The following is a 22,186-nucleotide window of genomic DNA, read 5'->3' on the forward strand; positions in this document are numbered from 1 at the left end:
AAGATGTAATACTTTAAACTACAGCAGCTTGATATCTTTTAAAGTTCTGCACAGTAATGCAATGTTCTGAGCATATCAAAGATGAAACAGAAATTTGAGGCTGTTTATATTGCTCTGAGTATCATCCTAAAGTGCTGAGCAAACAAAATGCCCATTACAAAATTGAGCCAAATTAATGTATGAAAAAAAAAAAAAACGCCTCCATTATGTCAAACCATCCATGGCTTTGTTAAATACTTCCAAATCAGCATTTGCTATTTAGTGAAGCTCAGTCAAAAAGCCAGAAAGACAAAGAGCACAAGTTTTACATTGAGGTCTAAAGCAAATAGCTGTTTCCACTGAATATTAACACAGGGAGATGGTGAAAATTGCTTTAAAAATGGCATTAAACAATAAATAAAATGTTTTCTAGTCAGTCTATAACTAATAAGCAAATATGTATATGCAATATAATTTTAATTTATATATTTTCAGAAAACTGGACCAACACTAAAAGCCAGGGATGGATGGATGGATCGAACGATTGATTGACAGATGGATAGGGCAGACAGGAAAGAGGGAGAGAGGTGAAAGAGGGGGAAGAGAGAATACACATTTTTCAGTTTGTGTTGTAAATGTTTGGGATGGCCAATAGATTTTTTTTTTAATTTTTTTTAAAGTGTCAATGCCCCTTCATTCCTATATGTTTATCATTTTGCAGGGAGAAAATGATGGCAGGGAGAAAGTAGTGAGTAAAGAAATGAAATTTATGCTTGATAAATTTATTTCTTGACACGATGAGTCCACGGATCATCTAATAACTATTGGGAATAGCACTCCTGCCCAGCAGGAGGTGGCAAAGAGTACCACAGCAAAGCCGTTCAATATCACCTCCCTTCTATCCAACCCCCAGTCGTTCGACCGAAGTAAAGGAGAGAAAGGAAGCAACAAGGTGCAGGTGTCTGAGGTTTTAAACACAACAAAATAGCCTGTCATAAAAAACAGGGCAGGCCGTGTACTCATTGTGTCAAGAAATAAAGAAATTTATCAGGTAAGCATAAATTTCATTTTCTTTCTAATGACACAATGAGTCCACGGATCTTCTAATTACTATTGGGAATCAATACCCAAGCTAGAGGACACAGGTGATAAGGGAGGGACAAGACAGGAAACCTAAACAGAAGGCACCACTGCTTGAAGGACTTTTCTCCCAAAGGAAGTCTCAGCCGAGGCAAAAGTATCAAACTTATAGAATTTTGAAAAAGTATGTAGAGAGGACCAAGCTTCTGTTCTACAGAAGCTTCATTTTATGAATGCCCAGGAAGAGGAAACAGCCCTCGTAGAATGAGACGTAACCTTCTCAGGAGGCTGCTGCCCAGCAGTCTCATAGGAGAAGCGAACTATACTCTTCAGCAACAAAGAAAGAAGTAGCCGTAGCTTTCCGCCTCTTACGTTTCTCATGCTGTAAAGCCGAGAGTTCAGAGACTCTACGAACAGAAGAAATCGCAACAAGAAACAAAACCTTCCAAGATAAATTAATATCTAAGGAATGCATAGGTTCAAAAGGAGCCTGCTGAAGAACCTTAACAAGATTAAGACTCCAGGGAGGAGTAACAGGTTTGAACACAGACCTGATTCTGACCATGGCCTGACAGAACGATTGAACATCTGGTACCTCTGCCAGACGTTTATGTAACAAAATAGATAAGGCAGAAATTTGACCTTTCAAGGAACTGACAAACCCACGCTTAGATAAAATTAAGCGTTCAATCTCCAAGCAGTCAGCTTCAGAGAAACTAGATTTGGATGAAGGAAGAGCCCTTGAAGTAGAAGGTCCTTTCTTAGAAGACGTTTCCAAGGAAGAAGAGATGACATCTCCACTAGGTCTGCATGCCAAATCCTGCAAGGCCACGCCGGAGCAATGAGAATCACCGACGCCCTCTCTTGCTTGATCCGAGCAATGACCCAAGGAAGGAGAGCTAACTGAGGAAAAAGGTATGCAAGATTGAAATTCCAAGGGACTGCCAGAGCATCTATCAGAACCGCCTGAAGGTCCCTGGACCTCGACCCGTATCTTAAAGAGCTTTGCATTCTGACGAGATGCCACGAGATCTAGATCCAGCTTTCTCCATTTGAGAATCAAGTTGGAAAATACTTCCGGATGGTCTGCCTGCTCAGAAAATCTGCTTCCCAATTGTCCACTCCTGGAATGTGGATCGCAGATAGACAACAGTTGTGGGTCTCCGCCCAATTAATAATCTTGGACACCTCTTTCATGGCCAAATAACTCAGAGTTCCACCCTGATGGTTGATGTAAGCCACTGAGGCTATGTAATCCGACTGAAAACTGATAAACCGGGCAGAAGCTAAGGTCAGGCCAGAAGAGCATTTAAGATTGCTCTTAACTCTAGAATGTTTATGGGGAGAACAGATTCTTCCCGAGTCCATGTCCCCTGAGCCCTTAAGAGGTCCCAGACTGCTTCTCAACCTGTCAGGCTGGCGTCCGTAGTCACTATCACCCAGGTAGGTCTGCGAAAACAGGTTCCCTGGGAGAGATGATCCTGAGACAACCACCATCTGATCCATAGGAAGCCTCATTTTTGAAGGCCCAAGAGGAAACCACTGCTCTCGTAGAATGAGCCGTAATCCTCAGAGGAGGTTTATGTCCCGCCGTCTCTATGCTAAACGGATGACACTCCTCAGTCAAAAAGATAAGGAAGTAGAAGAGGCCCTCTGACCCCTACGCTTCCCGGAAAGGAGAACAAACAGAGAAAAGGGTTTGTCTGAATTCCTTCGTGGCTCGAAGAATGAACTTCAAGACACAAACCACATCCAGAAATACGTTGTAAACATTGCTTCAACGACAAAGGATTAGGACATAAGGAACCACAATCTCTTGATTGATATTGCGAATTGAAAACCTAACTTGGTTCATAGAACTGCCTTATCGGCATGAAAAGCCAGATAAAGAGTTACACATTCCAGGGCAGCAACCACAGATACTCTGCGCACATAAGCAATAGCCCGTAGAAAAGAAACCTTCCAAGACAAAAATTAACGTCTACTTCATGCATAGCCCGTTGCAAAACTTTAAGAACAAGATTTAAACTCCAAAGGAGGAGCCTTAGATCTCAACACAGGTCTGATCCCAGCAGAGCCTTAACAAATGGCTGCACATCTGGAAGCTCAGCAAACCTCTAGTACAGCAACACAGACCGGGTCGAAAACTGACCCTTCAGGGGACTTGCAGAAAAGCCCTTCTCAAGTTCATCCTGGAGAACAGGATAAGTAGGTCCTCCACACCTTATGACAAATGCAACTAGCAACCAGCTACAAGCTTGAATAAGAGTAAAATAACTCTCAGAAAACCCTCTCTTGGCTAGGACTAAGCGTTCAATCTCCACGCAGTCAGCCTCAGAGAATCTAGACACTGATTAACAAAGAGACCTTGGTCAGCAGATCCCTGCGGCAAGGTAACTTACATGGAGGAGATGACATCTCCACTAGATCCGTGAACCATATCCTTTGCGGCCAAGACTGAGCAATCAGTATTACTGACGCCTGCTAGACTCGAGCCACTACGCTAAGTAGTAGTGGTAACAGCCAGAAAGGATAAATTAGATTGAACCTCAAAGGCACCGTTAATGCATCTGTTAGCTCTGCCTGAGGATCCCTGTACCTCGAACCCATATCTTGGTAGCTTGGTATTAAGACGTCATAACATCTTCCTCTTGATAATCTCTGCAAACACTTGGGATGGAGAGACCATTCCCCCGGATGAAAGGAGCGTTTGCTGAGGAAATTCGCTTCCCAGTTGTCCACACCCGGAATGTGGATCGCTGACTGCGAACAAATGTGGGTCTCCCCCACACCAGAATCCAAGATAATTCCCTCATAACTAGGGAGCTTCTCGTTCTCCCCTGATGGTTAATGTAAACCACCGAGGATATACTGTCAGATTGGAATCTGATAAACTGGGACGAACCCAACAGAGGCCAAGCATTCAGAGCATTGTATATTGCCCGAGGATCCAAAATGAGATCAGGAGGGAGCTTTACCTCCTGAGACCAAAGGCCCTGTGCCTTCCTGGCACCCCAAACAGCTCCCCATCGTGACTGACTCGCAACTGCAGTCACAATCACCCAGGATGGTCTTGAGACGGACGTCCCTCAGGGCAAGTTATCCAGACAAAACCACCAAAAGCAATTCTCTCGATCGGTTGCCCAGAGTAGTGATTTTCAACGGCACATTTTTTTTACATTAAAAAAAATCTTGCGGCACATCATCACAAAATTTTACCAAATCACACATTGTAGCCTAAAACACACATTATATATATATATATATATATATATATATATATATATATATATATATATATATATATATATATATATATATATATATATATATATATATATATATATATATATATATATATATATATATATATATATATATACACACACACATATATATATATATACACATATACACACTTACATTCTTGCTTTTCAAATAAAAATACCAAGAGAATAAAGAAAATGTGATAATAGGAGTAAATTAGAAAGTTGCTTAAAATTGCATGCTCTATCTGAATCATGAAAGAAAGAATTTTGGGTTCAGTGCCCCTTTAACTAAGCTTTATTATCATGACAGTCACTACAACTGTATTGCCAAAGCTAGAGGCACAATAATAACAATCAAAAGTTGCACATATTTAAGCCGTTAGGGGTACCAGTGATGAAAATAAAAGTAAAAAGTTCTGCTTCTTAGGGCAATAAGCAGTGCACAAGTATTGAGCCCAAAAGCAGAAACTACTGGGGCCCAAATGATCCTACTGTTAAAGTCCCTAAGCCTTGGGGGCACCAGTATAAGAGTTACACAATCAGTGTAGGATAAACAAATATGGGGCCCACAAAAGAGCAGCAGGGCTTGATGAGAGTAAACTGAAAAATTACAAAAATTAAGCCAGGAGGGCAAATGGCAAAAAATGCATATGATGGTAAACAGAAAGGTCTCACCCAGTTAAAGCAGATGTCTTCTCTATGCTGGAACGATATAATTAATATCCAGGGCAATTCTCCCTGAGCTTGAGAATTCAGGAAGGGGAAGGTAAGTAGATCTGTAAAACTGCGACTCTTGGGAGTGTGTATGTCGCAATTGATCAAAAGAACTCTGCAGACACAGAAAGAAAATGTCGGCCGTTTCCGCCACTTCGACCCACTCTCAATCCTGACTCCTGTAAGTAACGCGTACCTCCTGGCCAGTTACCTTGTTCAGAAGCTTGGGAACAAGTGAATGTAGGTTCCTAGGCCTTAGAGTAGACCGCAGTGATATGTCTTCAAATACATGTGCTGCCACTCAAATGTGCACTGGCTTGAAGGAACTTCTCTTGCTCAGATCTCCTTGATAGGGACTTTTGTAATGCAGCTGAGGCAAGTGAAATCTCCGGAGCGGAGCCCCGACCCTCCGGAGAACTGTGTGGGAGTTGAGAGAGTCCCTGCGTATGCTGATGAGTGCGTAGGGTAGCAGCAGCTACCGCCTTCTGCTCCGCTTCAAGAGTGCGCTTAAGCAAGGCGGCACCAATTCATGGCGGCACACCGTATGATATCTCACGGATCGCCGTTCCACTACTTCAGAATGCGCAGTTGCATCAGTCTGAGGTGAAACCTGGCAAAGGAAATGATGTCCATATGCTGGACACCATGAGACCAATCACCTCCATACACCGAGCCACAGATGGCCTTAAGGAGATCTGAAAGGCAAGACGTGTTGGATCTAGCTTGCAACGTCTCTGGTATGAGAAATAGTCTCATGTCTATGGAGACTATAATAGTACCCGTGAATTCTACCCCGGTACTTGATACAAGAGAACTCTCTCTAGATTATCGAAGAGGACCGAGGAGAGTTTCCGAATGGTCCACTCTTTGAAAAATGTCTTGGAGTCGTAGCTAGACCAAACGGAAGGCAATAAACTGGAAGTGCTAGTCCAGGAATGCAAATCTTAGGAACTGGAAGTGGTCCTTGAGGATTGATACTTTAAGGGAACATCCTTCAGATCCATCGTGGTCATGAACAGCCCTTCTCGAACAAGGGGAAAAATGGACCTTATTGTCTCCATCTTGAACGAGGGGACATTTAAAAACTTGCTTAAGCTCTTTAGGTCCAGAATCAGACAGAAAGTTCCCTCCTTCTTAGGGACCACGAAAAGGTTTGAATAGTGTCCCAAACCTCTCACTGCAATAAGCACCGGGACAATAACTCCTAACAGGACAGATCCCGTAGACACCCCAGAAAGGCTTCCCCTCCTTTCTGTTAAGGAAGACAGGAGGAATCTGCCCTTGGGTGGCTGAAACTTGAAACCCATCTTGTAACCCTGAGCTATGACCTCCAGGACCCATGGATCCTACACGTCCCTGAACCAAGCAACTAAGAGCGAGATACTACCCCTACACGATCCAAAGGAGGACCGGGACCGCCCGTTCATGCCGACTTAGACTCGGCGGGCTTCTTGCTCTGCTTGGATTTATTCCAGGACTGAGCCGGCTTCCAAGAGCGCTTGGTTTGCTCTGGCTTAGCGGAGGACTGCTGACATGGGCTTTATCAGAACGAAAACCATCCCTTTAGACTAGTTCATATACTATTGCGGTAGGAGGGCATCCATGGCCCCTGTGACAGAGGAGATAATTGAGTCCAGGCCTGGACCAGACAAAATCATTCCTTTAAAAAGGGGAAGGAAGAAGTCTAGACTTAGAAGTCATATCCGCAGACCATGACTTCAGCCAGGGACCGGCAGGCCTTAACAGAAAATGCCGAATCCATAGAATTCAAGCGAATAATCTGTCACAGATAAAAGAATTAGCAACCCTTAAGGCCGTAAATCTTTCCTGAGCAACGTCGAGGGGACTCCACCCTGATCAAATCCTATAAAGGAGTCACACCAGAAGGTAGTTTCTCCCGCAACCACTGCAACAGCCGCCGCCGGTTGAAACAAATATCCTGTATGTTGAAACCTCTTAACAGAGTTTCCATCCTTAATCCATGGGCTCTTCAAAAAAAAAAGAACTATCCTCAAGAGGGATAGTAGTACGTTTAGCAAGGGTGAAGATAACGCCATGCCATTTAGGGACGGAACCTCACAATTCCAGAGTCCAGGAACGGGAACAATTTGTTAAAGGAAGAAGAGGGGAAAAAGGAACCCTATCATGTCCCATTCATTCTTAATAATGTTCGCCATCTAACAGGAGCAGGGAAGGATAAGGCACCACCCTGTCCTCAAACTCTATCCAATTTAGGAATTAAAGGTTCATCAGGCAATTTGGCCTCTGGACCTCTTCCTTTGGAAGAAGCGCAAATTCCTAAGACTAAAGTCTGGTTCCTCCGCAGCTAGAGATTTAGAGGCAGCAGACTCCAACCTAGAGTTTCATACTCTGAAGTCTCAGAAAGAACTACATCCTCGGATAACCCTATCAATTAAATCCAATAAATTAACTGATGTACTCTGGGTAGGAGTGCAATATGTAACCTTTCGCTTGCACTTAGCAGGGCAAGGTAAAGCATTAAAGGCCGCAGACACCACCGTCTGAACTGCGCAGTAACGTCTGGTGAAAAAAGGCCCCCTCCAGATGGAGGATCAGCAATGCTACGGGAAAATTTCATGTGTAGACAGATAATGTAAGGTACGCACCTAACTGGACGACAGCTCCTCAGTGGTGGACGGCTCAGTGGTATCAAAAATGTTTGATATCACATTATCAAGGCATATGGAACATAATTGAGAGGGCTGAGCTAAGGCCTCTTCACCAAACAGGAATTACTCTTTAGGAATAGAGGGAGAGCACTCTATGGTAACAGAATCCTCCAACCATCGGAGAACTAGAGAAATAAAACATCTTATTTTATTTAAAAAAACTGCACCTTTAATACCCCAATGGCTGGGGCACTCACCACCTCCTATGACTCAGACAGTAAAAAGATTTATCCCGGTCAGGAAAGAGGAAATGAATCACATGGTGCACAATGCAGGACTGTCCCTATGAGAAAAAGTGTGCCAGCTTGTTGCATGGGTCTAAAAGTGAAACCTGTATATTCCATAACAGCCTATGAGCCATAACATCTCACTCATAAAAGCAGCATAAAAGCAAACAATATAAGATTATTCCTCACTGTTCAATAATCCCCCTCAGGAGATATTAACCCTTGATTCTATACAGATAAAAGGAGTCACACTGTGACCCTGTCTTCTTGCGTTATCATACATGTATCAAATATGAAACAATCTTACCAGAATCTACGCCGTGGAACAGGAACACAGCCCTTCAAGTGTGACAGATCGTAGCATCGCTTCTGACATGGACTTGAGTGAAAAAAGCAGGCAGCGAAACTTGTCAACGCCGATTGCCTATGGAGCTGTTAATATGAGTTGGGATGGTTTCGCAGAAACTCTCTCCCTGCATCTCCGGACTTTCTTTCATCCATGCTCTCACTGAGAGGCTGACAGGACTACTTAAAACTCCAATCCCATCTTGAAGAGTACTATCCTCCATAACAGACTACTCCGAAATCATCTAACACTTCTCTGCCAACCTGTGACGAAAGGCAAAGAATGACTGGAGTTATGAGGAAGTGGGGGAGGTGTTTAAGCCTTTGGCTGGGGTGTCTTTGCCTCCTCCTGGTGGCCAGGTTCAGTATTTCCCACCCAGAAGGAGAACTTTTTTTCACTTTCTGCGATGAGTTTTTTTAGTTAAGCATTTGCTGCAGATCATAATTTTAAATAAAAATTCAATTTTCAATTAGGCACCAGTTCAATTGCAATGCATTGGTTAACTGGAGGATAAAGTAATTTTTAATGTTTTATTATATAGTGCAATAGCTGCAGACAAAATAAATTGTAAAAAATGTCTCTTGAATAAATTAGGTTTCCTTTTCTCTTGGTCTAACATAGAAATGTAGTAATAAAAACGTGCATTGCTCATAAGAACATCTTAGATACAGAAAAAAAAAACAGCTTTGCAGACTGGGAAAGGCTAAGGGTGGGTTTGAGCTAGTAAACAAATGCACTGCTGCTTTGCAGTGCTACTGCATATTTGACTGTTCACTTCAAACAGCACTTTGCTCTAGATGCACTTTGATAAGAAAAACCCGTTTGAAGAAAACAGCCAAATGTGGAGCAGCATTGCAAAGTTAAATCGTTGACAGTTCCTGCATGTGTCCTTTTCTTTCTGCAGACATGCTGCATTTTCTGCGATGACATCTCAGATCACTGCATGTTCTGCCTTGGGGCCCACAAGTAAGGAATGCAGCTGTGGACTCTTCCCATATTAAGATGGAAACAGAGCAAATTTATCACAAAATAAGTTAGCTCTGGTTGCTAAATCAACATTCAAAAGGGGTACACCACAAGGACATGTTCACACAATTTTCCTGGTTAACTGCTTTTGTGCTTTACCTAATTATATAAAGACATTCTAATTAAAGGGATAGAGACATTTTTTTCTGTAACGTATATCAAATAGTATGTAAAAAAATAAAAAAAAATAAAAAATAAAGTGTGACCGTTAACTGCAAAAGTGGTTGTACAGGTTCCCAAGATATAAAACCTTGTCCACCCATAAATTTAGTATATGGGGCCCACTGTGTTAAAAACAGCAAACAACTTGTTATCTTGCAAAATGAGTAATTAGAAATTCTCAGTGTACCCACTCTGCCTTTAGTGAGATAAGGGAGCTACAACATTAAAACTTAAGTTCTACTGTCACATGATTTTTGAAGCTCAAATCCTCAACTGAGCATGGGCAATAAGTTGGAACGTGTGTATATCTCCTCGCAACCACTTCAAAGTGAAAGCTCCCTCTTTGCCTTCCCTTAGACACCACAGCCCACTTGTTGGCTGTGACAGGAAGTAATGGTCCGTGCATAAATTAAGTTAGACACATTGCATTCTATTAAAGGGACAGTCTACTCCAGAATTTTTATCATTTAAAAAGATAGATAATACCTTTATTACCCATTCCCCAGTTTGCATAACCAACTCGGTTATGTTATACTTCTTACCTATGCAAAGAAAAAATGAGTGTATAATGTACCTTTAACTCCACAGGCGTAACAATGTCATCTAGATAGCACACGTGAACTAAGCCCTCTAGCTGTGAAAAAACTGTCAAATGCATTCAGATAAGAGACAGCCTTTAGGGGCTTAGAAATTAACATATGAACCTATGCTTAGCTTTCAACTAAGAATACAAAAAGAACAAAGCAAATTTGAAATAAAAGTAAATTGGAAAGTTGTTTAAAATGACACGCCCTATCTGAATCATGAATGTTTAATTTTGAATAGACTGTCCCTTTAAGCATAACCCAATGCTTAGTGTGTTTTTTTTATTACTACTAGTACATATAATATATTTTAATATAATGTACATATAATATATATATGTAAAGGAATTGTAAACGCCTTTTATTTACAATACATTTCTATTGTCTTGCTACAGAATAACATAGTCAAGTCTAAGCATTTTTTTAAAAACAAAACTCTTTGCTGCTTTTTTTTTTTTTAAATAGTCTAACTCCCCCCACACCAATTACTTCATTTTGAGGAGCCAAATTTAATCAGCAAACAAGGCTAGCCATGATCATATTGTTAAAATAAAATGCATTGTTTTAAAGCTCTTATTTGTCAAAGCAAATTGGGGAAAGATACATAGCAGGGTTAGCTTTAAGGAGTCTGCAGTGTACTTTTTCAGTTTTGACAACAAGATAAGCCACAATCTTCAGAGCTAAATTATATGAAAACTGGGCAAAATAAATAATGAAAGTATATTGCAAAGTTCCAACAAAACATTTCATATTATATCCCAAGTTGTTCTGTCACCTGAAAATGCTGCAAACCAAATAAAAGCAGTTTAGGCAATTTGCAGCATTTTGAAAACCTAGGTTACAGATTTTGCTTTTTGACCTCTCTAGCAAGCGTGGGTCAAAAAGCATAATATTTACACAAATGTGTTTAATGTCCCTTTAACACTGATTAGAATAGGAGCATTTCCCCACTCATTGTAAACTACAGTATATATTTATTACGAGTATTATATACTATATTAACATACACATTACCTTAACATGCACAGTGCACCCTATAATAAAATTATTGGTGCACAAGATTCTTTTTTGTCCAGTTGGTTTCCAAATGAAACAACTTTTATCAAGGTTAACCAATTAACTCATGTTCAAACATTTAAAGTATACCAAATAATCATGTGAGACACAAACTTCAACACCACCATGTGAAAAATCAACACTGACATCTAGTGGTCTACAGTTTACTACTAAAAAAAAATGAGTTCATCAAATGAGATGATTGTTTATGAACCCTTGCTAAGTATGTGTTTAATGCATACAAAGGAGTTACATACAGACAGGTCAAATCCAACTCGGGACCTCCTGAGTAGTACAAGAAACATTCCATTCCAAGGTGTTTAAATGCTGTTTTTTATATGTAAAATAATTTTTTTTTAAAGTACATAAAGGGGCGGAAAACAATCATTGGTACTATTTAAACATGTTCAATGGATAGTAAACACCAAAAATGTTACCGTTTTAAAAGATAATCCCTTTATTTACCATTCCCCAGTTTTGCACAAACAACACTATTATAGAAATATACCTTTTACCTCAGTAATTACCTTGTATCTAAGCTTCTGCTGACTTCCTTATTATCTAAGATCTTTTAACAGACTTGCATTTCAGACAATTAGTGCTGAAATAACTTCACGTGCATGAGCACAGTGTTATCTATATGAAAACACATGAACTAAAACCCTCTAGCTGTGAAAAACTGTGAAACGCAAATTAGAGGCAGCCTTCAATGGCTTAGAAATTAGCATATGAGCCTACCTAGTATTACCTTCAACTAAGAATAACAAGAGAATAAGGCAAATTTAATGATGAAAGTAAATTAGAAAGTTGTTTAAAATGGCATGCCCTAGCAGAATCATGAAAGTTTAATTTGGACTTTACTATCCCTTTAAAATAATACATGCAAGTATATAATACAGAGCTTTCCAAACTTTTCATGTTGGTGACACACTTTTTAGACCAACATCATTTCGCGACACAGTAATTCAGTTGTACTAGCAAACAGGAGGTTAAACTAACTTGTTTTAAGAGATACGGACACATACATAAATTATATAATAATGAAATGTATTTACAAGTAACAGGATGTATGTGCAAGAATTAAAAAAAAAGTTTAATAACACCAATAGCTACTTGCTATTTTAATGGGATGTACGAGGTCGATGGGATGAACACAATTTCTGAATATTTGGTGGAATATTAGATAAAGACACTTGCATTTCATCAAGCATTTTTAAGCTTCCACTTCCTATCCATATATCAAGAGCTGGAGCAGAAATGCACTACTGGGAGCTAGTTGCAAAAAAAATCCCACTGACTTAAACTCAGCGTTTAAGCTGCCGCCCTCAGAGCTCGGTGAGTCCGATTGACTACTGCCCGCACTGCAAACACACTGCTGTCCCACTCGCTGACTATACATGCTGTCACGAGCCAATTAAGGAGACTACACGTGCAGTCAGGAGCCGCCAATGGGAATAGTTTCAGTTCCCACTGAGCTGCGCCAATAGGTTAAGATGATCTGTGTGTCCCCTAGGTATCAATCACGTGTCAACCATGTGATATGCATAGCAGGCAGGCGCAAAGTCAGAAACCAAAAAAAAAAAATTTATAAGAAATTTGTGCTGAAGCAGGGACACACCTACACACTGCTGCCGACACACTGACATATTATATCATTTTTTTAATCAAATGGCTATCCAAATTTTTATATATATATATATATATATATATATATATATATATATATATATATATATATATATATATATATATATATATATATATATATATATATATATACACATATATATATATACATACATATATATACATACATACATATATATATACACACCTCTCATATAATATAATATACCAGATTTTCAAAATTTAGTTTAATGCATCAGGTTTCGAAACAGGACTAGTACCTTTCTCAATGGATATTCAGTGTCTCAAGCGGTAACCGAAAGATACAGTAATATATATATTACTGTAAATGTTTGTCTGAATCATGAATGTTTAATTTTGAGTTTGGGAGCAAGAAAATATATATATATATATTTTCTTGCTCCCAAACTCAAAATTAAACATTCATGATGATTCAGACAAACATTTACAGTAATATATATATTACTGTATCTTTCGGTTACCGCTTGAGACACTGAATATCCATTGAGAAAGGTACTAGTCCTGTTTCGAAACCTGATGCATTAAACTAAATTTTGAAAATCTGGTATATTATATTATATGAGAGGTGTGTGTGTGTGTGTGTGTGTGTGTGTGTGTGTGTGTGTGTGTGTGTGTGTGTGTGTGTATATATATATATATATATTTAATTTTTTTTTTCTTGTCTCCTTGGATTAAAATTAAAATAAATTCCTTTTCCATAGGGCCATTCTGAAGTAGTTTGCAGAGAGTACGTGCCCTCAGTGTGTGCCCATGTGTCATAAGCAACCTACAGAGGGAAGCTGCAGCACAGAGCCAACGGAAACACCCACAGCTCTGACTTCACTTACGAATACTCACACAGCATGTCTCCTATGCAAAGACACACTCCCTCTCTTTATTTAACATTTTGTTATACTGCACTGATGTCCAAATCAGGGCTTGATAATTTGCCAAGTTTGTACAGAAAAAGCCAGAAATCTATAAAAAAAATTAAATAGGTTGGGAATTAGGCTCTTTCATTTTAGTACTAAGTGGTAAACTATAGTGATATTTTTATTATATAATGTGTATTTTTTCCCTTCTCTAGGAGCAATGGTTCCCTTCCTCCAAGGATTTGTAAAGCCATATTTTAAAAAGGGACAGTAAATTTATTATTATGTATTTGTAGAGTGCCAACAGATTCTGCAGCGCTATAAACATAGGCGGTATACAAGATAACATTTATAGGGATCAAATGGGTAGAGGGCCCTGCCTAGAGTTGCACTGTTGTAGTCGGCTCTTATGAAGGTGACCAACAAAACAGTTGGGCTCATAGGCTTACATGCGAAGGGGTTCAAGGGGATAGCAACTGAGTTAGGAAAGGTTAGTGTAGGTAGTATGCATCCCTGCATAGTAGTCTTTAGGGCGCGCTTAAAGCTTTAAAAACTAGGGGAGAGTCTTGTGGAGCAAGGCAAAGAGTTCCGCAAGATGGGAGCCAGTCTGGAGAAGTCCTGTAAATGGGAATGTGAGGAGATAACGAGAGGAGGAGGTCCTGAGCAAAGCGAAGGGGACGGGAGGGAGAGTGAGTGAGTATCTGGATACAAGGTCTGAGATATAGGGGGGAGCAGTGCAGTTGAGGGCTTTGTATGTCAGAGTGAGAATTTTGTGTTTAATCCTGGAGGCAAAAGGAAGCCAGCGAAGGGATTGGCAGAGAGGTGCAGCAGATGACGCGCGACGTGCAAGGAAGATGAGCCTGGCAGAGGCATTCATTATGGATTGTAAAGCAAAGCCAGGCAAGCTGAAATTAATCAGTTTAACCAGACCTGAGCTATCGAGCAGATTTCAAAGAAACAAGATCTTCCTGTTTATAAATCAGTCCAGATTGGAATGCATAGAAAGAACTGTTTGCAGAAAAATGCTATTGAAGTCTGTGTTGTGTGATTATTTTATTAGGTTTATAATGCTGTTTAGCAAATGTTTTTGTTCATTTAACTTTGTTTAATTATATATATTCTGTGTTGTGTGATTATTTTATTAGGTTTATAATGCTGTTTAGCATTTAAAGTCTTCATTGCAAAGCTTTAAAAATAATGTATTGTGTTACTTATGACAATTTTGAGAGGGGCCTGGAACCTAACTCCCTCACTTCCCATTGACTTACATTATAAACTGGTTTTTAATTTACAACCATTCCGTCTAGCTGACAACTTATTTTTGGCTGTATGCCTGAATTTCAGGTCTTTGTCCCATCGTATCATGGATACTAAAATATTGAGACAACTTGTGGCACCTGGGCATGTTTTAGCCCAGTGCTTGATGAATATGCTCAAAAATTAGGAGCCAATAAGAATATTTAGGAGCCAGACAGTTGGATTTGTATATAGATATATGGAGAATAACCCAAAAAGTTAGGAGCCAGGGGTAAAATTCTAGGAGCCAGTGGCTCCCAGGCTCCTGGGTTTGTCGAGCCCTGTTTTAGCCAATTATTATTATTTATTTTTTAAAGAACATCTTTTAAGTTGAATTTAAAACATGGTAAACTTTACAAAAATATTTTTTTCAAATTTTACAATAATTTATGAGGCCACAAACCAAGCTTCTAGATATTGAAAACAAATTAAAAATGTGTAAGTCACGTTTGTGTGGGTATACACACATATATGAGAAAACTCATTGTGCAAAAAAACTATTTACAAATCTAGACAAGTCAGAAGACTTGCTTTTCCCACAAACTCTCCGATTACATTGTTTCCAATGCAGCAAAGGATTCTGGGTGAGATATGCAAAAGAGGTTCACGACTCACTTTTTTTTACTTTTAGCCTGCTTTTTAAGGCAGACTTCCCTTTACGCCATAGCATTGCCGCATTACACAGCTTTTAAGCTTAGCTAGGGTTAGTACAGTGATTCAGACCAATCCCAGGACAGCTGTTTTGTGGTTTTTGCCACTCAGCAGGGAGTAGGTTGAATCACTGCTTGGTAAAGTTGATTTCTGGGGGAAATACAACAATTAAAATTATGGGGAGGCGAAAAGTGAGTTTAAAACCCTCCACTAAATACAAAATGTAGAGAAAAGCAGTGATTTACCAAGCAGTGATCCAACCTACTACTCCCAGCTGAAGAGTGGCAAAAACCACAAAACAGCTGCCCTGGGATTGGTCTGAATCACTGTAGTAAGCCTAGCTAAGCTTAAAAGCTGTGTAATGCGGCTATGCTATGGCGTAAAGCAGTGCTTGACAAATCTGTTTAAAATTTAGGAGCCAGTAAGAATATTTAGGAGCCAGACAGTGGGATTTGTATATAGATATATGGAGAATAACCAAAAAAGTTAGGAGCCAGGGGTAAAATTCTAGGAGCCAGTGGCTCCCAGGTTTGTCGAGCCCTGGCGTAAAGGGAAGTCTGCTTTAAAAAGCAGGCTAAAAGTAAAAAAGTTAGTCATTGTGAACCTAATTTGCATATATCACCCAGAATCCTTTGCTGCATTGGAAACAATGTAATCAGAGTGTTTCTGTGGGAAAAGCAAGTCTTCTGACTTGTCTAGATTTGTAAATAGGTTACACAATGAGTTATTTTCTCTACATTTTGTATTTAGTGGAGGATTTTAAACTCACTTTTCGCCTCCCCATAATTTTAAATCGGTGAGTGAGAGAGTGTGTGTGTGTGTGTGTGTGTGTGTGTGTGTGTGTGTGTATATTGACATTTATAAAAGAAACAAAGTAATGTTTCTGTATATAACGATACAGCAATTAAAATGGAAAGTCTACTTGTTTTTGTTTAAAGGGACAGTAAAATCGAAATTAAACTATTTGGATAGAGCATGCAATTTTAAGCAACTTTTCAATTTATTTCTGTTATCAAATTTGCTTTGTTCTTTGGTGTCTTATTTAAAAGAAAAACTAAGTTGGCTCACAAGAGCTCAGGAGTGTCCACATGTCTTTAGTGCTCTATGGTAGCAGTGTTTTGCAACCTTATTTGTAGTTTTGTTATACAATGTTGCAAAACACTTCTACCATAGAGAACTAAAGACGTGCACACTCCTGAGCCTACCTAGTTTTACTCTTCAATAAAAGATAAAATGATAAAGCAAGTTTGATAACATAAGTAAATTGGAAAGTTGCTTAAAATTGCATGCTCTGAATCATGAAAGTTTAATTTTGACTTTATTGTCCCTTTAAAAAGATAGATAACGCCTTTACAACCCATTCCCCAGCTTTGCATAACCATCATTGTTATATATTAATATACTTTATAACCTATATGTTTTCGTGTTTCTAAGCCCCTGCAGGTCACCTCTTATCGTAGTGCTTTTTATCAGCTTTTTAAACCTTGCACACCTGACAGTGCTAGTTAATGTGTGTCATAGATAACATTGTGCTCACTCCTGTGGAAAATGATAATGTTATGCAGCAACCAGCACTCATTGGTTAAAATGCAAGATTGTAAAACCCACTGAGATAGTCTGCAGAGGTCTAGATACAGGTAATCAGACTCAAAAAGTATAATTTCTGTATAGATTGTATGTGTGTCTTTGAAAGTTGTTTTGGCGGCCAATAATTGTAATTTAGAACAAAGGAACTTTTAGAAAAAAAGCTCTTCATTTGTTCCACAAAAAAAAAAAAAAAAAAGAGTGTATTTCAAAATATTATTAAAACATTTGCTTTAGTTTAAAAAAATAAATAAATAAATAAAAATAGTCCTTTGAAAGAATTAGCCAGGGAGTTCACCTTATCAGTGAATGAGAATGAATACAGCAATATCATTTAGCACTGACCTATATTTCATGCTAGAGATCAACCTAAATTTAAACAGCTTTTATTTATTTTTAGAACGGTTGTTCCTCAACATGCATACTTTAAAAATGTTCACTATTAAGCCCTTTTAATATATGAATATCCAACACAATGTGTAATTTTTTTTCTTTTCAGAAAAATAAAATTGTATGTGAATAGTACAATTAAAGGGACAGTATACACCGATTTTAATTGAACTGCATATAATAGACTACTATAAAGAATATGAACAGATACAGTATAAAACCATTTAAAAACGTACTTAGAAGCTCACAGTTTAGCACTGTTAAAAGGGTTAGCTGGAAAACCCACTGAAAGTGGTTCTATAGAAAAAAAAGCAGACACTTCCCCCTTCATATAAAAAGGCCCTTTAAACAAACAGGAGCAAGCTGGAATAGGTATACATCAGTATTTAAAACTTTGGGGGTTGGTTAGGAGTCTGAAAATCAGTGCAATGTTATCTAAAAATAAGCAAAACTTTAGAATTAGAAAAGGAAAAAACAGCTTTATAGGCTATTTAAATAGATTATCTGCAAAACATATATACAAAGAAAAATATAGTGTTTAATGTCCCTTTAAGTATGTTAAGTCTTAAATTAACAAATCACAGCCATGGCTACTAACATTTTCATTCATAAATTATTTCACATAGGTATATATATATATATATATATATATATATATATATATATATATATATATATATATATATATATATATATATATATATATATATATATATATATATATATATATATATATATATATATATATATATATATATATATATATATATATATATATATATACACACACATATACATACACACACACACACAGGTAGCCCTCAGTTTACGCTGGGGTTAGGTTCCAAAAGGAATGGTTGTAAATCGAAACCGTTGTAAATTGAAACCCAGTTTATAATGTAAGTCAATGGGAAGTGAGGGAGTCGGGTTCTAGGCCCCTCTCAGAATTGGCATAAGTGACACCTAATAGATTTTTAAAGCTTTGAAATGAAGACTTCAAATGCTAAACAGCATTATAAACCTAATACAATAATCACACAACACAGACTTTACTTGCATTTTTCTGCAAACAATTCTTTCTATGCATTCCAATCTGGACTGATTCATAGACAGGAAGATCTTGTTCCTTTAAAAGCTGCTCGATAGCTCAGGTCTGGTTAAACGGATTGATTTCATCATGCTTGGCTTACATATCTTTGCTGCAACACAAGCGGACAGCTCCACCTACTGGCTATTTTAATCAATGCACTGCTTCTCAATGCTTTTCAATAGCAGTCACATGACTGAAAAAAAAAGGTTGCTATTCTGAAACAGTGCAAATTGAACGGTTGTAAACCGAGGGCCACATGTATGTATGTATGTATGTATGTATGTATGTATGTATGTATGTATATATATACACATATACATACACACACACTATATATGTGTATATATATATATATATATATATATATACACATATATATATATACATATATATATATATATATATATATATATATATATATATATATATATATATATATATATATATATATATATATATACACACACACACATATACATATATATTTTCTTACAACTATGTATATTGCTGCTCAAAATCTTGCATGTCTCCTAAAATGTATACACATTGGTAAGCCCCTGTTTTAAATGTAAAATTACTATAAGAAGCTAAATAAAATGAAATTAGCATAAACACAGTAATGCAATCCACTTGCAATTACTGCACACAAATAAAAAATAGCCAATACACAATACAATCCCATAATGTAATTTACAATTATTGCGCACACAAAAAACAACAAAAAAACTAATACACAATACAATCCCTTAAAATAATAAAACTATGCATGGGTGTAACATTGAATATTACATACAGATCTACCCAGTTCAATGCAGCTTCATGAAAGTTTGCCGTCATACTGTCTATTTCATAATAAGCAGATTTTCAAAAGTGAGTCACAATGATACTATTAGCAATGTCATTACTCAATTGCACATCAAAGTCTACCTCTATACTATGTAAGGCTGGTTATTTATAAGGTTTTGATATAGAGAAACATTTGTATATGCATACACATAATGTGACAATGCCCATGAGAAAGGGAGTCACAGGTCCTAAAGTATGTCAGTCTCCTAATTTTTTGTGTTTTATATAATGTCTAAGAGAAAGTGTGTGGTTGGTTGCCCAGCTTCTGATGTAATTTTGTTTCTATGTTTTATTTATATACATCTAACATACACACACCCAGTTTTAACAAAAACATAAAAGGTCTGTACACACAAATACTTCTAAAAAGCTCACATAATAGATACCCCCAATAGCCCAATTAATGTTCTGTATGTATCTTTAAGAGTACTGCAGTATTTAAGAGGAAGAAAAAGATCTGTCATGAAATGACCAAGAAAATAAAAGTGGTATGTATGTTCATTATGCGTGTTCTAGTAGGCTATTAATTGCATAAGGTAATATAATATGAAATATACAAATAAAGCAGCTAACTGAATTAGTAATAAGTGGTGACCCTGCTAATAGTGTTATGGGAGCAGAGTAATGCTGTCAGTAACTGGTGTTGGCTATGTCATTTTACATAAAATGAATAAACCGAGGACTATGAATATAGAATTAGTTTTGTATACGGTATATGGACACTGGCTTATGGTTGAAACAGGTAGGTATGTGTGTGTAGAATATATATATATATATATATATATATATATATATATACACATACATACACACACACATATACATACACACACACACAAATACAGAGAAGAGAATTACTACTGCTAACACTATAATGTGTTCCTTTTAAGCAATATTAAAAAGAACGTTTACTAGTGAGCAGTAGTGTGATCTCCCATACTGTGTGATGCACATAACGTGAGATTTTGCCTTATATAAATACAGTGGGAGGGGAGCCGTATACTATTATAATGCCAGGCAACAGGGTAACCACAGATCAGGCATGGCGAAGGTTCACTGTAAGAACCGCTCCAGATCAGACAGGCATGGGGAAGACTCATTATAGAACCACTACAGATCAGTCAGGCATGGGGAAGGATCACTATAGACCCGCTCCAGATCAGACAGGACATGGGGGAAGGATCACTATAGACCCGCTCCAGATCAGACAGGACATGGGGGAAGGATCACTATAGACCCGCTCCAGATCAGACAGGACATGGGGGAAGGATCACTATAGACCCGCTCCAGATCAGACAGGACATGGGGGAAGGATCACTATAGACCCGCTCCAGATCAGACAGGACATGGGGGAAGGATCACTACAGACCCGCTCCAGATCAGACAGGACATGGGGGAAGGATCACTATAGACCCGCTCCAGATCAGACAGGACATGGGGGAAGGATCACTATAGACCCGCTCCAGATCAGTCAGGACATGGGGGAAGGATCACTATAGACCCGCTCCAGATCAGACAGGACATGGGGGAAGGATCACTACAGACCCGCTCCAGATCAGACAGGACATGGGGAAGGATCACTACAGACCCGCTCCAGATCAGACAGGACATGGGGAAGGATCACTACAGACCCGCTCCAGATCAGACAGGACATGGGGAAGGATCACTACAGACCCGCTCCAGATCAGACAGGGCAAGGATCACTTTAGAACCATCACACACACAATGATTAGGTGCCTCTCACACAAAAAAGGCAAGGGAGTTGTTGCACCTGAGATTATGTCACAATCATGTCTAATTACAGATACACACATATCCTCAGTAACCGCGCTCTCACCTCATCTTCCCGTTCGTTCCTGAAGCACAAACAGGCCGCTCTCTTTTTGTAACCCTCCCGGTCGTAAGTCCGAGTCTGGTTCGGCTTAAACTTCATCATAGAGGCGGCGGCTCCTCCTCCTTCCCCGGCTGCAGTCACGGCGACCCCAGTCGCACCTCTCCCTTCCCGCACGCAGGGATTTCCTTCCACGACCACCCGACTCACACCCACTGCGGAGAGCCAGGAGGAGAGCCGGCCCGAGGTTAGAGGAGGTTTGCGGCTGTGGATGTAAATGACACGGGAGAGACTCGCCTCTCCATGGACTCGTGTCTTCTCCGGTCTGTGTCCGTGTTGGTGATGCGGCCCCTGACCCGTCGCCTGTACCCGCTCCCACCCAGACTCCCCCTCCCGCCCCTGCGCGCGCACCGACCTCTGCAAGTCTGTCTATTCAACTGTGCTTCGCATTCCACCGAGCTCACCTACCGCGCGCCGCCTCCCCTGTCCTGTCCGCTATCTAACACACAGCACATGCGCACTGCGCAGCGCGCACAAAGGACCAGCCGACGAGCATTAGTGAGTCTGGAAACTGCGCGCAGCCGCTAACATCTCGGGTGCGCGCATTCCTATGTGTATTGCGGACGCAGTTCTTTCATGGACGAGTGTAAGTCGTATGATGAAGCTCATAACTTGTATTCATCAGTCGGGGGGCTTTATATTGCTCTGAATTACGCAAGCGTTTGTTTTTTGGTAACTTTATAGAATCACAGTGTATACAAATATAAATGCGTTATATTCAAACCGTTTGGAATAAAAAGCCAAGCGATAGTGACAAAAACTATTGCAATTTGCAAAGCAAGTCAT

At 39.0% G+C, this 22,186-nt stretch overlaps 1 protein-coding gene across 2 annotated transcripts in view; it reads right to left on the reverse strand.

The window, feature by feature from the left end:
* NUDT4 (nudix hydrolase 4) overlaps nt 1-21,757 on the reverse strand; it is a 122,898-nt gene extending 101,141 nt beyond the window's left edge. The window contains exon 1 of one of the 2 annotated variants that reach the window (XM_053716901.1): nt 21,347-21,757. In XM_053716901.1, coding sequence (XP_053572876.1) covers nt 21,347-21,445 — 99 coding nt within the window. In that variant the 5' untranslated portion in view covers nt 21,446-21,757. The remainder of the gene's footprint in view (nt 1-21,346) is intronic. The other variant, XM_053716902.1, reaches the window with a different exon arrangement.
* Nucleotides 21,758-22,186: the final 429 nt, after the last annotated feature.

The sequence above is a fragment of the Bombina bombina genome, chromosome 6, assembly GCF_027579735.1.
Source record: "Bombina bombina isolate aBomBom1 chromosome 6, aBomBom1.pri, whole genome shotgun sequence".
NCBI lineage: Eukaryota > Metazoa > Chordata > Amphibia > Anura > Bombinatoridae > Bombina > Bombina bombina.